Below are 19,763 nucleotides of genomic sequence, written 5' to 3'. Positions count from 1 at the left end.
CTGATAAGAGTGACACAGAATAACAGGGAGAATTTCAGCAGGCTAATTTGCTTGCCCTGTAAAGTTCTGCTGCGGCGGGATGAGGTTCCCTGTGGGAGTTGGATAATTAACCCTTTACTTTCAGCTCTCATCTGTTAGTTGGCATTCTTCAAGCCATGGTGTAAGTCAATAATCCCAGCAGGCAAAAAAACAGAGCTCCGAGAAATGCAGGAAAATATTACTTGCACTTAAATAAATTTAAGTCCAGACATGTATGAAAATGAATATCAAAATTCAGTTTCTGGTCTACAAACTGCTCTTGCTAGTAAACATGACCCTGGCTTCACAACTGTGATACCATTCTCCAGCCTGTGTATCAGAATGAGTGTCTGTTAATGCTTTTGGGCTTGTTGGTATATTTGTACTGATCTAGTATGTGACTGACATTTGAGACTTTCTGGGAGGGAATTAAGTGCAATTGGGTGTAAATTGGGGGGAATTAAATGGATACAAGTTCCGAGTGCACAGGGAAGCTGCCTCCAGCCCACCGAATTCTGGTTTCACTGAAGCAGGACAGCCCACATCCAGGAAGTGGGTTAAATATGTTAATGGGGAGGAAAGCCTTGCATTTAACCTGCTTTGCTAATTTAACTATGACCGGTCAGATACCCTGGGCCTGATGAGGAAACCTGGCAGTGCCAGCAAGGTGAGGAGAGCCTCGTGGGACGAGGGGAGGGGAGGGGAGGGGGGGAGGGGGGGGAGGGAAAGAGGAAAGGGAAGGTAAGTGCTTTGTCTCAGCCCTGCAAGCTCCCAATCATCAGAACTGCTTCACTCAACCAGGATTAAATCCCCACATCCCCAGAGTTCAGGATTGGAGCCCCTTTTGTGATTAGGCACCCCCGTGTTGGGGTTTGGAGCATCGCCCTTGGTCCTGCGGCATCCTCTGGAGTGCTCTCCGTCCAACTGGAAGTTAAATCTGCCAATCATGCTGACTTCCTGGTGAGGAGTTGTCAGGGCCAAAAATCGTATGTTATGGAGTTAAAACTCCACAATATGTGGGAAAACCCAAACTTCCGGGTTTCCCATCTCAATACCACTTCCAGTGTGTTCGCAAGTAAAAACTCCCCCATCTATAGTTGACTGGGCTTTATAGACCATGTGACCGAAATTTAATGTTTGTACCAGTGAGGCAATAAAGGAAACATCACTATGATTAGAAATTCCAGTTTTCTCCTTTAGTTGATCTGCTGGTGAGTTGATTGGGTGCCATTTGCCACTGTAAGGTGTATTGAGCACAACTGTAATATGAGAACATGTAATGCTTGTTCATCCGCATCATGTTTGCTTTATGACACACTTACCAAAGCTTCAGTAAACATAAAGGACGGCTAGTATGAGTTATGTAACTCATAAATTCAAGGCACTGCTTGACACCACACTTGCATATCACAGCTGCGTCATTAACTAACCTTATTTCATAATTATTAAGCTGTTTAATTGCATTCTTGGCATCTTGTCTATTGGTAAACAGTACAAAGGCGTATCCTCTATTATTGCCATTAAAGTCCATCATCATCCGTAATTCATAAATTTTTCCGATCTGAGGGAGGAAGCAAGAAAATTATGAAACATATTTGTATTCAGGCTCGTCATTCCTAATGCAGGCACCATAAGCAAATTAGGCAGGATAAATTTGAAGTTTCAACTTTTGCACTTGTGTCCTGACCAATATTTACCCTTCAACCAACATCACCAAAGTAAATTATCTGGCTATTTTTCTCACTGCTGTTTGTGGGAGCTTGTTGCCTACAAATTGGCTGCCATGTTTCCTACATTATAACAGTGACCACATAACAGAGACATACGGACTCAAAACGTTACCTCTGTTTCTCTCTCCACAGAGGCTGCCAGACCCGCTGAGTTTTTCCAGCATTTTCTGTTTTTATATCAGAAGGTACTCAATGGGGTAAAGTGTTTTGGAACATCCTGAGGTCACGAAAAACGCTATAAAAATGCAAATTCTTTCTTTTTTGAAGAGTGTCACTATTTTATATTACACACTAGACATAATTGATTTGCAGGCAAACACAGGAGTCATTTTGTGCACAACAATGTCAGAAGCAAACAGCAATGAAGTGAATCTAATCTATTGTGGTAATGTCAGAATAGCCACAGCTCTGGTGCCTATTACTCGGCACAACAAGGGATGTTCTTCACTTTCTGTCAGAGTCAAGCCAGTCAGACTATCACTGTCAAACAGGTGCTGAGCAATGTCGGCCCTCCTGAATCCACTTACTGCCTTCACTCAGCTTTCTGACAGTTAGTGTGGCAAAAAAGTGCACTCTTATGACAGGCTAGATATCTCAGTCGACAGACTCCGTGTACAATTATTGCAGGTTGCCATGAGCTGCCCATGCAGCCTTCACTTCATCTGCTAGGATAAGATAACGCAGAAAATAGCAGTTTGCCTTATTAGAAGAGAACATACCACCAGCAATAGACATCATGGGAAGAATTTTCCCCCGTCCGGTGGGGGGATGGGGGGAGTGCAAGAACAGGCGCACCTCCGATCAGCACCCCTGATTGGGGGCGGGCCACCATTTTACGTGGGCGGGCCAATTAAGGTCCGCCCAGCGTGATGTCCACCAGGAAGCGCTATGCACTCCCTGTGCGGGCGGAGAGGGATCCCTCAGCCGAGAGTGCGCTCTTTAATGCATGCGCACGAAAGAGTGCATTCATCTCCCTGAGGCTAAGCGCTGCCTCAGGGAGATCGGCGCCAAATTTAAAAACGGTGAAGGGGCAAAAATAAAATTTCCTTGACATGTCCCCTCATGTGACACTGTCACAGAAGTTGGGACAGGTCCATCACTTTTAATCAAACACTTATTACATTTTTAAAAACCCTCATGAAATCTCATCAGGCCCATGGATGAGGTTTCATGCTTTCTCTGAAGCCCGCCAGGGCTCCTGGCCTACCCGCCAACCTTAAGGCTGGACGGGCAGGTCCATTAATTATTTCAATTACTTTTTAAATGGCCTCAATTGGCCGTTGACAGGTCGGCGGGCACACAGCTGATTCGGCTGCATCCCCGCCGACCTGAAAATTGAAATGACGCGGGGTGACGTCAGGAGTTCCACCCGACGTCATCCTACGTGTGGCGAGCGGGCCCTGCCCCCTGCTCGCCGACCTAAATATCGTGGCCCACGTGTAGAAATAACATATCTCTCAGCAAATCTACAGCCACCAATAGTACAACCTATTGAGATTTTGGTTGGTATTGATGACCAATAGGTACTCAATTAATGGAAAGCATTACTGTAAATGCCTTCTGTTTTCACAAGACAGATAGTGTTAGTCACAGGACACTGTGATTCCCCCTATTAACATCAATGCTTATGGACAGTTCGGGCAGAAAACATGGCCAAGGGTGACGAAAGAGTGCTAAATCACTTTAAAAGTGAAATTAGCTTAATTTTTATGCAAAATAGTTAATACTTGCAAACATTACTTTATGGTATGTTTCTAGTTTGAAGGAATAGAATATGTCACTGATTCAACTCAACTCTTTAACAATACTCTTGTTTCTGAATTAGAAGGCTTTATTTTAAGCCTCACTATAATACTTGAGCACATAAATCTAGTCTGACACTTCAGTGCTGCATGGATTCCTGATAAAGAATTGTCTTACTACAAGTCAAGTGAAAACTGTTCATAATACCTCTTTCTTTTGTGTATGTTAAGCATATCAACATTATTTCAGCTAAAGTACGATGGGTCTGAAGAAGGACTCAGTCCAAAATGGTGTCCTGGCCATTTTCTCCACTGAAGCTGACCAATCAACTGTGTGTTTCTAACATTTCCTGCTTTTATATCCCAATTTTGTGCTTTTTTGTTGATTTTGGGTAATGCCGTTTAATCATTATCCACCTGCACAATTCCTAAGACCATCAATGTTTGTCATTTTTACTCTTGAACCTCAGCTTCACTAACTTACAACTCTAGACAGAGTTAAGGTGCTGAAGTCAATTAATCAATAGGGAAGGATAAGCTTACAGCCCAGGGTTCAGACAGTCAAGGATGGGGATTTGTGAAACTGTGACTATCACTTTGAGCGAATCAGTGAACACTGGGGAGTGTCCAACAGGCTAGAAACAGGTAAATTTGGTTCCCATATTCAAAAAGACTAACACATGGCAACTTGAGATCCATTAACCGGACCTCAAAAGGAAGAACACCTGTATGAAAATAACCTAATTAAAGATATCCATTTGGCTTTAAAAGGGGAGATCTTTTCCAACCGACCATAATACTTTATAGAAGAGCAGCTACGTAGTATTCTTGACTTTCTGGACTTTCAAGATATCTTTGATATTTTGCGTGATAGATTCTATCACAAATGGCAAGTAACATTCGCGCCACATAAGTGCCAGGCAATGACCATGTCCAACAACTGAGAATCTAACCATCGTCCCTTGACATTCAATGACATTATCATTGCTGAATCCCCCACTATCAACATCCTGGGGGTTACCATTGACCAGAAACGAACTGGGCTAGCCATACAAATACTGTGGCTACAAGAGTAGGTCAGAGGCTAGGAATCCTGCGGCAAGTAACTCACCTCCTGACTCCCCAAAGCCTGTCCACCATCTACAAGTCAGGAACATGATGGGATAATCTCTGCTTGCCTAGATGAATGCAGCTCCAACAACACTCAAGATGCTTCACCATCCAAGACAAAGTAACCTTCTTGATTGGCACCCTATCCACAGACACTCACTCCCTCCACCGCCGACGCACAGTGGCAGCAGTGTGTACCATACACAAGATGCACTGCAGAAATTCACCAAGGCTCCTTAGACAGCACTTTCTACACCCATGACCGCCACCATCTATAAGGACAAGGGCAGCAGACACATGGGAACACCACCACCTGGAAGTTCCCCTCCAAGCCACTCACCATCCTGACTTGGAAATATATCGCCGTTCCTTCACTGTCACTGGGTCAGAATCCTGGAGCTCCCTTCCTAACAGCACTGTGGGTGTACCTACACCACAGTGACTGCAGTGGTTCAAGAAGGCAGCTCACCACCACCTTCTCAAGGGCAATCAGGAATTGGCGATAAATGCTGGCCCAGCCAGTGATGCCCACTTCCCATGAATGAGTAATAAAAGAAAATGAACTAAGGCCATAAGGTATCAAGTTGATGGTTGGCTAAAGGAAAGGGAACAGAGGTTATTTGTGAGGGGGATTAGGTCAAAAAGAGAGGGTGGGTACTGAATGAAGTTTCCGTGAGTCTGTCCTGGGGCCTTCCTGGTCCTGGTACACATCAACAACTTAATGTTTCAGTCACAATGCTGTCTAAAAGGAGGCCACCTAGGAATTTGGAAAGAGATCTCAATAGGGATTACCCCCACACCATGAATTTAGGAATTTACTTGGACTTATACACAAATGAAAAATTTAAAAAGGACTTAACCCCTAAATGGCTATTCATGACCAATTCAAGGACAGTTGGTAGAGACATGGGAGACTCAAGGCAGGGGACAGACAATGGAAAAGGTACGAAAAGACGTCTATGTATCAACAATTAAACAGTAATTTGAAAGAAAATGCCTGACCTAATTTTATTTTACAGTTCAATCTTAAAAAAAACTATACATTGATGGAAAATATTTGAAGTCTCGATGTCCATCTGCCTGTAACACATAGTGGGATCCCAATTTTAATTCCATTCAAGCGAATGGATTTCGAGCGAGTCAAAATCTCACCCGAGATCTCCATCTTTGTCAGGCTTTGTTTGGTTATTTGTAAGCAAATCCTTCTTGTTTCAAATGAAATATACAAAGAGTAGGTTAAAAATCAGATATAAAGCATTACATTTTCCAAAACTGGTACAAGTTCATCTTCGTAAAGATCCCGTGGTAATTTGCCAATAAAAATCTCGCAGCCCCTCTCAGGAGGTGGGCCTTCCCATCCTGGAGGGGGACCCCCATATTTTCTTTGCCCATTTTCCTGCAATAAGAGAGAGATCAGATAGTCACTGTTCATATTTTTGCGTTAAAAAGCTTTCTATAAACATTAAGCTGGATATAACTTCAATATGGTGAACTGATGGATATTTACAGCCAGAAGACTAAATAAAGCACTTCATTCACTAACATGTAATGAAGCCACAGGCTAGAAATGAAATAATAGGGTGAAAGGAAGTTTCATTGATAGCAAGCTTTTATTTCTTAATTCCAAGTGTCAATTCTGTCCTTCTGCGTGATTCAGCTCAGTGTGCTGTCTATCGAGTTTTGTCATAATATCGGAGTGTTGGTACAAAAAAGCATATTTATGCGGTTGTTTGTATTTGTTACCAATAAAATCAAATCTGCTTCCCATTCTGACTTGATCTATTATTGAGTAAGCAATATGTTATTTGAGAGTCCAAATTTCCCCTTAGACTTTCTCCTGCATTTTGGCATTGAAAAACACTAAAAGAAAATCTGGGATTTAAAACCAGCAACAAAAACAGAACTATCTTTAATATACCTGAATAAATGCCAATTACTCATGCTTTTACATTTGGTGCCCTTTCATCCTAGCAATCATGACTTGAAGATTAGAAGGAAATTTTCACTCTAACCTTCGTCCTTTAAGTTCCATCCTTTCTGTTTGCAACATCAATTCCTCACAAACAACTTGTTTTTCTTTAACAGATTGAATGATAAAATAATAATGAAAAATATCAGCGTAAATCATAACAGATCCCTGTTGTATTCTTTATTCTGGGTTGATATAACATAAATTCTGCTTCTCCCAATATGCTCTCCTCAGCACATCAGTGTCAGTTATTGTAGGGTTGAATCGAGAAATTTGTTTAAGCAAAATAAATGGGACAACATGGATCAATTAGTTTCAGGCTATGATTATTGTCCAATCTGAGGGTGAATCAAACTTGTCTGTGTTCTCATTTTATACATAATTTTGTGTAAAGTATTGAACTTTTACAGATCATGTAAAATAGATGGCTGGAGGGCAGATAGCAGATAACAAATTGCTAAACAACTCAGTGGTTAGAGCACTGGTCTTGTAAACCATGGTTGTGAGTTTGATCCTCACTGGGGCCTGTGATTAAAACTTAGTGGACGCTGGCTTATTGGTCTAGTGGTATGATTCTTGGTTAGAGATTTTCATTGAATTAGTATGTGAGAGGGCCTGGGTTCAATTCCTGCTCATTGAGATGGAAGCAGAGTCTTTGAATAGGTTTAAGGCAGAGGTAGATAGATTCTTGATAAGCAAGGGGGTGAAAGACTATTGGGGGTAGGCGGGAATGTGGAGCGGATCAGCCATGATCTAATTGAATGACGGAGCAGGCTCAAGAGGTCAAGTGGCCTACTCCTGCTTCCAATTCGTATGCTCATAAGCATAGTGAGCAAAACCACTGTGAACATTATCCTTGGCGTTACTTACTTACTGCATTTTACGAGAAGCATAACTCTTGGGCTTTGCATAGTTACAAACCACTTCTTTTCAATGCAAAATTTCCACTTTGAAATTGCAGTTTCAGGTCTAATTTTTTTTTGCTCAAAAAAATATCATCGATTAAATATACATACACGTCAAAGCTATGAATTAGATGGTCACAGATTTGTTGATATATTAAGTTATCAAGATAACCTTCACGGTTTAGAAGTAGAAGTTACTGTACTGAAGTGAAAACAGAAAGTGTGAAAAAACTCAGCAGGTTTGGCAGCATCTGTAGAGAGAGAAACAGAGTTAACGTTTCGAGTCCAACCTGACTCTTCTTCAAAACCTATTGGCGTCAAAATGTTAACTCAGTCTCTCTCTCTCTCTCGCTCTCTCTCTCTCTCTCTGAGTATTTCCAGCACTTTTAGTTTCTATTTCAGATTTCCAGCATCTGCAGTATTTTTCTAGGCTGAGTGAAAATTTCATCGAATTTGTTTTAATATTAAGATTGTATTAGATATGATGATTAGAGAAAGATTAGTCCAGTTAGGTGCAAATCAAACCTCCTTGTGGCTGTGAGAGGAGCGTTTACAGGGGCCTAGGAATAGGTCTGCTTAGCTGCAGAAGTATAAAACAAAGTGGGCAGACGAAGACAAGGGAATATACAATAAATGATGGGATACTGAGAGGCATAGAGGTTCAGAGTGACTTAGGAGTGCATATCCAGAGATCCTTGAAGGCAGCAAGTAGATAAGGTTGTTAAGAAGGCATACGGGATACTTTATGGGCTGAGTCATAAAGTATAAGAGCAGGGACGTCATGCTGGAACTGTGTATAATGCTAGTTAGACTGCAGCTAGAGTACTATATACAGTTCTGGTCACTGCATTGCAGGAAGGGTGTGATTGCACTTGAAAGGGTACAGAAGAGATTTCTGAGTATGTTGCCAGGAATGGAGAATTTCAGCTATGAGGAAAGATTGGATAGACTGTTTTCTTTGGAACAGAGGAGATTTAGGAAATTTTAATTGAGATGTATAAAATTATGAATTGCCTAGATAGGGTGGAAAGAAAGAGCCTATTTCCCTTAGCAGAGAGGTGTATAACTGGGGGCATAGATTTAAAGTAGTTGGTAAAAGGAGTAGAGGGGGGTTGAGGTGAATTTTTTTCACCCAGCGGGTGGTGGGCATCTGTAACTCACTGGATGAAAGGGTGGTAGAGGTAGATACCCTCAACGCATTTAAAATATACTTGGATGTGTCCTGTAACCTACAGGGCTACGGACCAAGAACTGGAAAGTGTGATCAGGTTGGATAGCTGTCTTTTGGTCAGCACAGACATGATGAGCTGAATGGCCTCCTTCTGTGCTGTAAATTTTCTATGTTTCTAAGGGAGATAACTGGCCTTGGAATCAAAAGTAACAAATAAAGAGCTGCTTTTTATAGAATCATTTAGTCACCTTTCCCTCTTTTTGGGCACAATTTTTCGATCAACAACATTTACAAATGATAGGATATTCATAATTACTGCTGCAGGTTATTCCTTCAATTTTGGACATAACCTTTACATTTGAGCTAGACCATTCAGAGTGAAAATGAGAAGTGCTTTTTCACACGCAGGGCAATATGGGTATCATGTCTCAAAACCGGTAACCCTGGGACCAAGTCCCTCTCGGATATCGGATTTGGCGTCGGACGGTTCGAGCTGGGTCAGGTCAAGGGTTGCTCAGAACACAGGAGAAGACAGACGGGTGAAGCCAATAACAAGTCTGCTTGCCACTGCGCCAATGCAGCAACCAGCCCAACAAGCCATTACGTTATTTTACTCATCTAATACTAATAAAACTTCTCGTATGGCAGCTTAAAAAATATGTCCGGTTTTCAGGTTGCTGGATTTGAGACAGTGTACCTGTAGAAATCTGGAACTATCTTCCTCCAGGACAATTGGAGCTTTCAGTTCTGATGTAGATAGATTTTTGTTAGCTAAGGGCATCAATGGATATGAAAGTATGGCAGGTAAATGCAGTTGAGGTCCTGACAGCCATGATCTAAATGATTGGCAAACTATGCTCAAGGGGCTGAATAGCCTATTTTTGTTCCTGAGTTCTTATGCACCAATGAGAAATGGTCTGGTTAAAAAAAAAAATCAATGTAATTCTTTTGACCTGGTGTTTTTGAACTCCTACCTGTACCAAGCTATATCCTGTGCGCTGAATCAATGCACGTAAAGTTGCTTCTTTTTGAGTTCCGGTCAATCCATCCCCGTTTTTTTGATTTGATTCCATTGTGTGTGATTATCAGCAAAATAAATCAGGATAATTAGAGGTGCTCACTGAAATCAAATCCAAATTCAACACGTATTTAAGTTAAATTACATAAGAAGTTGGGTGCGTTTTTTTTTAAAAGCTCTCTAAAAAATTGCCATCATCTTCAATTGTATTTGTAAGTGATAAGACAAGACCTACATCATAGAATTACATTAAATTACATAGAATTTACTGCACAGAAAGAGCCATTCAGCCCTATTGATCCAGGCAAGGGTTTATGCTCCATTCAAACCTCCTGTGTGGCAGCAAGTTCCACATTCTAATTGCTCTCTGGGTAAAGGAGTTCCTCCTGAATTCTTTGTTAGATTTATCAGTAATTGCCTCGTACTTATGGTACCTAGGCAGAATTTTTCCTATGGTGGTGTTTTCCACCATAACACTGGAGAAGTCAGCAGGGATGCTGGCTGCCCCACAGCCGGTTAATGATCCGAGACGTGCTAATGGGCTGGAGATGAGGCTTCCAGCCCTCATGTGGGCAGAAGTCCTACCTCAGAGCACTACCGGCAAATCTGAATATCCAGCAGCTCTGCAATCTCAGCAGCGCCCCGAGCGGTGGTCACTGCTGGGACTACAAGCAGTCTCCTCAGATCAAAGTGTCAGAGCCTACAGGAAGCCTGAGGTCTCACAGGGGGAGACTTGGGGGAGGGGTTGCAAGATTGAGGGGGTGGTTTAAAGGACAGGTGGGGAGAGAGTGGCTGCTTCCAATCCCGAAAGGTGGGCAGTAATGGAGGCCCATCCCTCTCCCGCCCAAGGTCCGAGCACAATAACTTGCTGGGCATCACCCCCCTCAACCATGAACCCCTCCTGCTGGCCTCAAAATTGAGGCCAGGTAGGAAGCAGCCCTTAAGCTACATTAATTAGCCACTTAAGGACCTCACTTGGGGCGAGGGTGGATGGACCACCCTAGGCAATACCCGTTCCCTGGAAAGTTGCGGCCAGGTCAGGGTGGACAGGAGGTTGGCGGGAAGGCCACCCAGGGAATTTTATGCAACCCCTTGCCACCCCCATGCCTGCAAACATGCCCCTGTTTTGGAGGGGCCAACATGAATGAAATGGGATAACATTTCAGATTGACAAACCAATAAAAGGAAGTTTAAATTTCAAACATTTTGATTATGGTAACAGTTAAAAATAAGGTCATTGACTTTCAGTTTTAACAGGGTAGTTATAATACAATCGGACATGAAATAGAGGGAGGAGATGTTGGCAATTTCAGAAGCACAACACACTTTGAATCTCAGCAGCGTAACATTGGGGAGAGATCTCAAGCCAGCTTGCTGGTCTATGAGTTTAGTTTATTAAGCGCTCCCATTAGAGGCCAGTTTTCCTTGTATTGCCTCCCATTTTATTCCTCTGCCTTTCACAGTCACTGTTGCAAGAGTAACAAGATGTAGTTGATATTCCTTTCCGAGGATCGTCACCTTACTGTGGTGGAGTGGCTTGCGTGTCCCAATGAACCCGAGAGCGATGCCATCCAGAGCTTACACTCCTCGTAGGGTCTCCCATAATGGTAAGATCGAGGGGGAGGTTCCAGACAAAGAACGATCCAAGAAATCCTCAATGGCAGAGGAGGCGAAGGAGGGCTGCGGCCCCAACAGCTGCGAAGGCAGAAGAAGGCTGCAACGGGGAAGTGGCCCCAGTCGTCATGGTCTACCATGCCACTGAACCAAGCCACCAACCGCCTAGACCATGTGGAGCCCGGCTGTGCACCAGAGTGCCCATGCTAAACTATACCGCGTGCAGGCCTCCGTCAGGCGAAAAGCCCTGTAGCGATGGAGGATTGGCGACGGGGCAGGACTGTGATCCCTGGAAGCCCCCAGCCAAAATTCCACACACAGGTGGGCAGATGTGTGGCAGTCATCGGGCACCTGTGTCGGGACAGGGGTGCCTTTCGGCAGCTGCATCTGCAACTGAGCAGTCCTATAGTCACCTCTCTCAGCAGGTTCTCTTCTCAACAGCTCTCCGTTGGCCTCAAAGGACTGCCAAAGGAAAAGATATAAGGATACGGTCAAGGTCACCCTCAAGCACGGAGGCATTAACACCACTGACTGGGAGGAGAATGCTGTCTATCGCTCGGCATGGCACCACCTGGTCCATCAAGACCCACGCCACTTCGAGGCTCAGCGACTCGACAGCAGCGGAGGAAAGGGAAGGAAGCTAACCCGGGGCTGCGATTTCTATTCCCCTGCGCAACAAAGTGCCCCCACTGTGGAAGAACATGTGGATCCAGAATTGGGCTTCTCAGTCATCTGAAGTCTCACCAAGCCTGATGGACGTCATCCTCAATTCTGAGGGACCAAGTTGATATTGGACAGCAGGAAATTTTTGCCCCCTACAGGAGACACTTTATACCTGGCATCATGACATAAACCATTTGTGGAAGAGATTGCTTTTATGTCAAAATGCTGTTGTTCCATCACTTATGGCTTTAGACAAGCATTGCACTTTGCAACAAGACAAAGCCATATCAATGTCTCAGCTGTCAGTTGCTGACCTGAGACCTGGCTACATAGTTGCATTGAGTAAGCAAATCCCTGAACAAAGACAAAGGCAATCATACTTTCTGTCTGTACCATACTGTTCTTATATTCTTTAAAAATACTATTGAGCTGCTCAGGCTAACACTTACTATGCACCTACAGGAATTAATCAGCGTGTGTGCACACATGGCTGTTCCCGTACCAATCTATCTACTTCCATTATTTGTGGGAAGTCTCAATCAGCCTACCAACTAGAACAAAATGGATTGCATACTGCAGCCAGAAGCTTGATCTTGATGACTGGTGTCCATCACATTACATACTAATCTTAGGTTGGCATGTATGGTATAACGTACAGCCTAAGCTACGACTGATATTTGAATATGTAGCCTTATCCACCACCAGGTTTGGGGCACTGTGGATGAGAAATTGGGATCATTCGTGCCCCTTTTGTGGATGCTATGAGCGTCCTTAGAGTTCCAAATGGTGTCTGCAGAATGCCACACACCTTTGGGGCAAATCATGCCAGACATCATATGGGTGAGGCATGAATGTGTGTGCAGTGAATGACCATTTGATGTATTCTCCTTGGAATACAAGCATGACTTGGAGAATGAACAGAGGCCACACGGAGAAGGTCAAGTTGCTGGAAGAGGGAGCAGGGCTCTCTTGTGGGGGTCATATTTTTCAGGATTTCCAGGAGCAATTCTCCTGCCTGAACATCAGTGAGGAACAATGTGTGACGTGTTTATGCTTCTTTAAGGATGTTGTGACTGAAATCTATCACCTGCTGCAGCCACATCTGCAACTTCAGAGCATCGCAAGGAATTCATTGCCACTGATGTTTCACAGAGGTCACTGAGGCTCTCAATGCAATGGCAGATCTTGTCAAGAAAAGGTGGAAAGCTGCTGACTTTCAAGTGGGGACAACTGCAGACGGTCTTGCTGGACAGCTTCAAGCATATCTGGGGCTAGAAGGCTTGGCAGGGGACTGCACCATTTTGGTATGTGCAGTGGCAGAATGGGTTGACAGGCAACACCAAGGTACTGGGGGTGGGAAAGCAAAGGATGTTTCCTTGAGAGAGGAGAGCAGGTTCATGCTCCATGTGTTCACCGTCATTCCCCTAGGGAGGCACCACAGCAATCCTAGTGATCTGTTGGAGGACAAATTGTTGAACTGCTGTGATACCCTGCAAACCTTTGACCAATGTAATCAACAGCAATGACGACAGCAGCCTGGGCTTCCACTGCAGCACTCAGATATTGATTGATTGTTGCAATGGAAGCTGTGAAGTTAGCCATCAAACGCTGCATGGTTGGGTCTACAAATGTGTGAATGGGGTTGGCCACCATTTCTATGCTCAAAGGGATGGGCTCCAGGCTCTGCACAAAGACCTGTGTCAAGTTGATGTAAATGCTCCTTGACATTGACCACAGACTTTCTGGTAGGCTTCCCAAAGCACTCAGCATTGTGTTGCACATACACATTAGTGTTCTTTTGTAGGCTGTCCCACCAAAGTTCTCACCTGAGGCTTATGCAGCAGAGCTCGTGTGCAGTCTCACTCTCCAGCGAGTTGGCACCTGTGCTGCCCTTGCTCCATGCCCTGGCTGCAGGCCACTTGTACCCAGTGTCTCACTATGTGCATATTCCACCTCTATGCTATTCTCTAAATTACGTGCAGTGTCAGTATCTAAACTGGTGGCTGTGAGTATGAAATTCAATGACATTGCATCTTTATCACAACTGTCTTCTTGCTGTCCCCCTACTGCTTGGCCAGGTTGCACTTCTTCAGTATATGCAAAAAGAAAGACAGAAGGCCAGGGTTTTGGTGCATGGGGGAAAGACTTGGATGTTTACATCATCTATGGCTTGTAAATCAGAAGAGAGTGTGGGCTGAGGGGGAAGTGGGATATGAGAAGAAGGACTAGGTATAAGGATACTGCCATCCTCAGTGGCTTCAGCCCAGCTGCTGGCCAGGCCTCAGAAGTGACCATCACCGTCTCCTCCATGGCAATCAGAACATGCAGCTGCCTCTACCTCCCTGAGTTAACTTCGTCTGGCTGTGCACCATCTTGTCCTGCAAGAGGGAGGGAAGTTGAGTGTGGGGCAATTTCTTTGGGTGATGTGGCTGTCATGGTTGAATAGTTGGCAGTGTGTGTAAGCTGTGAGATGTGAACGTGACATTTACAGCCAATATTCCAACTAAGCTGCATGGATGTGCAGCCACTCAGCAGCCTAACAAGTACCATACAGGTCTTGTTCTGTGATAGATAATATGTGCGTAGCCGCATGACAGAATTTAAAGGGGTCATGCACTGGAAAAAAGCAGGTCGTACACAGCAACTAAACTTTGAGTGGAATATTTCTTGCAGCAGTGCTAAGTGTGTGAGGGCGAGGGGGAGTATATCAGTGTCAGATATGAGTCCTGATTGGTAGGTGAGTAATGGGAATATGGGGAATAGAGCAGTGCCTGAGGGTGGTGGTGCAGTTGGCAGGATATGGCATTTGAAGATACATTCTCTGACCTTGACCACTCGTGTGAGCTCATTAAACTTCTTGTGGCACTGCATCCAGTTCCTTGCTTGAATCCCGGCACTGACCTCCAATGGTTAGCTGTATCCACTGCGTTCTGACTGTGTGTCTGGGGATGGGGGGGTGCATCCTGGCCCTCTGCAGATACAGGTCAGCTCTCCACCTTTCCACCTCGTCCAGCAAGGCCTCCAGTGCAGCATGCGAAATCTTGGAGCCTGCTGTCTCCCACATTGTACCATTATTCAATGTTCCCCAGGCCAGATTCTCCTCCTGCACAACTGACAGCACCTGCTGCAGCCACAATACACCGCCACTTTCAAAAGCACAGGCCAGCTTTAAACAGTGCAGACTGGCTTTAAGATGTGCTAGCTGCTCACAATATTGGCCCTCCTGATGATACATACAGCCAATCAACAGCACGGTTAGCACTGGCTAGAAGTTGAAATCATCGAAATGAGTAAGTAGTGTGAAGTTGATGCACTGCCTGCATCACAGTCAATGGGTCCGGGTTAATTACTCATCATATTCCCTCTGCCCATTTTTGGGGACTATCGAATTTAGCCCACTGTATGTTTCCCATGTTTTTACAGATGTGCTAACAACATATAAAAAGCAAAGAAAGACTTGCATTTATATAGCACTTTTCACAATCACTGGACATCTCAAAGCTCTTTACAGCCAAAGAAGTGCTTTTTGAAGTGCAGTCATCATTGTAATGAAGGAATTGCAGCAGCCAACTTGCACACAGCAAGCTCCCCTAAACAGTAATGTGATAATGACCAAATAGTCTGTTTTTTGTGATGTTGATTGAGGGATAAATGTTGGCCAAGACAATGGGGAGAACTTCCCCGCTCGTATTCAAAGTAATGCCATGGGATGTTTTACCTCCACCTGAGAGGGCAGATGGGGGCCACAGTTTATTGTCTCATCCGAAAGACAGCACCTCTGACAGTACAGCACTCCATCAATACAGTACTGCATTGGAGTGGCAGCATAGCTTTTTGTTTTCAAGTCCTTCAGTGGGACTTGAGCTCACAACCTCCTGATTCAGAGGCATGACCAAAGGAGCAATGGCTGACATTGCAAGATCATGCTACAGGGCCTATAATTTGTGCTGATTTGTGATTAGTTAAGGTTGATTGCTACATTCCAGACCAAATCAACAACTGGGCACGCTTGTGACATTTCAATTACCCATGTAGTTCTTGAGTATTGCTGAAAAAAGACACATACTGTCGAAGCTTTTCATCTTGCACTCATCAGGACAGATGCAAGAATGCCAAATTTCAAAGGGAGCAACAACTTATACTGCATGAGAAGAGGGTGCTGATTGGTTGGCAAGTCGACTCAGTTTGGTTGTGGCGTTGCCATGGAGGATTTACCTGAGAACTATTGTTCCCTATGCTTTTGTTTCATTCAAAAAGGCGCATGTTCCTTTTGCCTGCAGAGGACAAGTCCCTGCGTATTAATATATGTAGCTTCTAGCAAGTGTAAGTGAGCCACATTGTGAGCCCAATCAATCAAGCAATCAAGACCCTTTTCTCATTTCAGTATAAATTGTTGCTCCCATTGAAATTTAGTATTCTTGTGTCTCTCCTGATGAGTGCAAGATGAAAAGCTTCGACATTGTGTCTCTTTTTCAGCAATACTCAAATTCTGTACTCCAAGTGACTACATGTAGTTCTTGCGGAAACCTCTAAACAGATGAGGCCACAGTTAGAATATTATGCCTTATTTTGGGATAATCTCAAAGCCATGGGGATAGCATGGAAGAGATTCACAAAGGTGACATGAGGAATGAATAGCTTTAGTTATGAGGAGAGGCCAGAGAAACTGTGGTTGTTCTCATTTGACAAGGAAGGTTAAGAAGATAAAGGTGTTAAAAATGATGACTTTTGATAAAGTAAATCTGGAAAATTGTTTCCAGTGGTCAGTAAGTTGTGTAACTGGAGAGGATCCATTTAAAATGATCATCAAAAGGACAAAGAGAGTTTTTTTCCAAAGACTGTATTCAGGGAACAGAATGCCTGCCACAATCCTTCATCATAACTTGAATAGGAACTGTTAAATATCCGGAAAAAAAAACATTTAAAATGTGACTAAGTGATAACTAGTTCAGCCATAATGGCACAAATGAGCTCTCTATTCTGTAAAGTTCCATGCTTATTCATATTTATCAGAAATTTACATTGTTTTAAAGATAGTAAAACTCGTATAAAACATTCGAAACCTAGAAATTACTCTTTGCTATATTAAGTGATCGATGCTAGGTTTATGATGTGTCTCTGTCCATTACTTTAAATCAAAAATGGGTTAACACCTAAGTTCAGTCTAGAGGTTGAGGTGTACGACATGCAAACATGTTCTGTGTCTCTGCACTTAATATGGACAAGTCATTGCCAGCTTTTCTTTTATTACAGCAGGAGGAGTTCAGCAAAATATTCCATGTGTTAGAGGGTAGAGTATGACAGATCATATCACTGCCATGAACACATTTCCCTTTGTCTTATCAGTTGACGGGGATTACTGGCTACTGACCATACTCTTTGGACCCTTGGTATATTAAAGCTGTTCCTCTCCTGTATTTTAGTAAAAGGGACACAATGTGGTAACTACATTTATCTACCCCCACCCCCACCAAAACACACACACCAGCCACGTGATGATGGACAGCCCTGCTACCCAGGGCTGGACATTCGCTGTCCTCCTACTTTCAGTGCAATACTGGCGAAGGTTGGATCATACTGACTGGGTAAACTCCTGCTGACTTGGTCTGTTCCCTGGTGCTCGTTTACCTCCAGAGTGAAAAGAGCTCTCCGGAGAAGCCTGGTTACTGTTTGCACACACAAGATAACAAGATTTGGCTGTTTGTTTTGTGCAGATCGATCGTGGCTTGTTTCAGACATGTTGACTTTAGTTAAAAACCCCATATGGTGACGGAGGCCATTGTACAGCGCAGTTAAAAGGGCACCTCAGCCTTGTCAGGGAAGTTTGCAACCGCCCCATACATTCGAATGTAGATTTGAACGCCAACACACCAGAATGGGACTTTAAGGCTGACATTATTTTTAAAAATGCTTTAGCTGAAACTGTGTGGGTGGGTGCTACAATGACTCTAGATGTCGAGCTGCAAGAAATTCTGTTCGGGATGTTTTGTTTAAACGAATCAATGACCGCTTTCCCTGCTCACTCGCCTTCTCCTCAAACTTCAGGCAAATGCCCCAGCTAAGTTTGCGGTGCCCCCCACCCCCGCAATATTGTAAAATCTAAACCCTGCTCCGTCAACACGAGGCAAATTAAAAATAGGAATCAAAGCAGCTCCTGCCCCCTCACAGCCCTGGGCTACCTGCGCCCTCCCCGCCAGAGACATTCCGCCCGCGGGCAACAAGGAACTTGTAAATGAACGCCAAGCAAAAAATGTACTACCTGAGCAATTTCAGAGATCAGCGCCCGGAAAAATCCTCCTTGATTATGATGAGGTTTGCGACGTGTCACCAATGTTATTCTGTAATCATCATATCAAAAATCCAAAGGTTCAGCCGGGCGACTGTTTAACAATCGGCTCAGGTTAAACTTTAACTCGCTCTATCTCCCCACACCGCAGCCTTTGCTCAGCTTGATTGGCAACTGGAAGGTATTGTACAGAGGCCGAGTGAGAGTCATGCTGTGAGGGAGCGAGGTTATACAGGGGGCTGTTCTCTTTCAAACCCTTTTTTTAAAATCATTTTAACATTGGTTAACATGACACCTACCCAAGTGTCGGACCTCCCGTGACCTGTTAGCATCTTTTTTAATGTTTTGCCTGTTGGTCACATTTTTAAATTTCCTCCGCTTGGCTTTTGGCATGTTTCCCATTGGCTGTTGTTGGTGATGTATACAGGATCAAGTGACGCTTGAAGGGTAATGCTTATATTTATTTCCTACATTACAACGGTGACTACCACTTTTAAAATTACTTCATCGGTTGCAAGGCACTTTGGGACAGCCTGAGGTCATGAAAGGCACTATATAAATGCAATTCTTTCTTCCTTTCGTTTCATACAGCAAGGGGGTGCTAGATGCAAAACTTTCCCAGCATTATTATTGGATCTTCCATCGCATTACACATGGTGAGGCATCAGATACACTGCCCAGTCAGGATGATGGAATGGGGTAAAAGCAAAAAACTGCAGATGCTGGAAATCCAAAACAAAAAAAAAAATACCTGGAAAAACTCAGCAGGTCTGATAGCATCTGCGGAGCAGAATACAGTTAACGTTTCGAGTCCGTATGACTCTTCAACAGAACTAAGGAAAAATAGGTTTAAGGTGGGGGGGGTGGGTGGGGGCTGGAACAGGTAGAGCTGGATAGAGGGCCAGTGATAGGTGGAGATTGCCAAAAGATGTCATAGACAAAAGGTGTTGACGGTGGTGATATTATCTAAGGAATGTGCTAATAGGTGGCATTAAGGGTAGAAAGCAGGACGAGCAAGGTACAGATAATCCTAGTGGGGGTGGGGTGGGGGAAAGGGATCGAAATAGGCCAAAAGGTAGAGATAAAACAATGGATGGAAATACATTTAAAAATAATGGAAATAGGCGGGAAAAGAAAAATCTATATAAATTATTTGAAAAAAGGGGGATCGGAAAGGGGGTGGGGATGGAGGAGAGAGTTCATGATCTAAAATTGTTGAACTCAATATTCAGTCTGGAAGGCTGTAAAGTGCCTAGTCAGAAGATGAGGTGCTGCTCCTCCAGTTTGCGTTGAGCTTCACTGGTACGTTGCAGCAGGCCAAGGATGGACATGTGGGCATGAGAGCAGGGTGGAGTGTTGAAATGGCAAGCGGCAGGGAGGTCTGGGTCATGCTTGTGGACAGGAATGTGGAGTGGACAAGAGGTTATGCATCTGGGTCACTGGTTCACAGTGACTGAATAGGTCAAGTTCCATAGTCATGTAATAATCTGTGATTTCTGAGAGTTTTGCATTGCATTGCTAGTTATTCTGCGTCAAT

General features: G+C 43.9%; 1 protein-coding gene across 6 annotated transcripts in view; it reads right to left on the bottom strand.

Annotated features, from left to right (window-relative positions):
- Window positions 1-18,334, bottom strand: part of a1cf (apobec1 complementation factor) — a 43,264-nt gene extending 24,930 nt beyond the window's left edge. For 5 of the 6 annotated variants that reach the window (XM_078565917.1, XM_078565919.1, XM_078565918.1 and 2 more), the window contains exons 1-4: window positions 18,200-18,334; window positions 9,620-9,765; window positions 5,862-5,996; window positions 1,449-1,579 (exon numbers count right to left, since the gene is read on the bottom strand). In XM_078565917.1, the coding sequence (XP_078422043.1) occupies window positions 1,449-1,579; window positions 5,862-5,996; window positions 9,620-9,718 (365 nt within the window). In that variant the 5' untranslated portion in view covers window positions 9,719-9,765; window positions 18,200-18,334. The remainder of the gene's footprint in view (window positions 1-1,448; window positions 1,580-5,861; window positions 5,997-9,619; window positions 9,766-18,199) is intronic. The other variant, XM_078565923.1, reaches the window with a different exon arrangement.
- Between the last annotated feature and the right edge of the window lie 1,429 nt (window positions 18,335-19,763).

The sequence above is a fragment of the Cetorhinus maximus genome, chromosome 20 (assembly GCF_964194155.1).
Source record: "Cetorhinus maximus chromosome 20, sCetMax3.hap1.1, whole genome shotgun sequence".
Classification (NCBI taxonomy): domain Eukaryota; kingdom Metazoa; phylum Chordata; class Chondrichthyes; order Lamniformes; family Cetorhinidae; genus Cetorhinus; species Cetorhinus maximus.
This window is presented reverse-complemented; position numbering and strand designations above follow the sequence as displayed.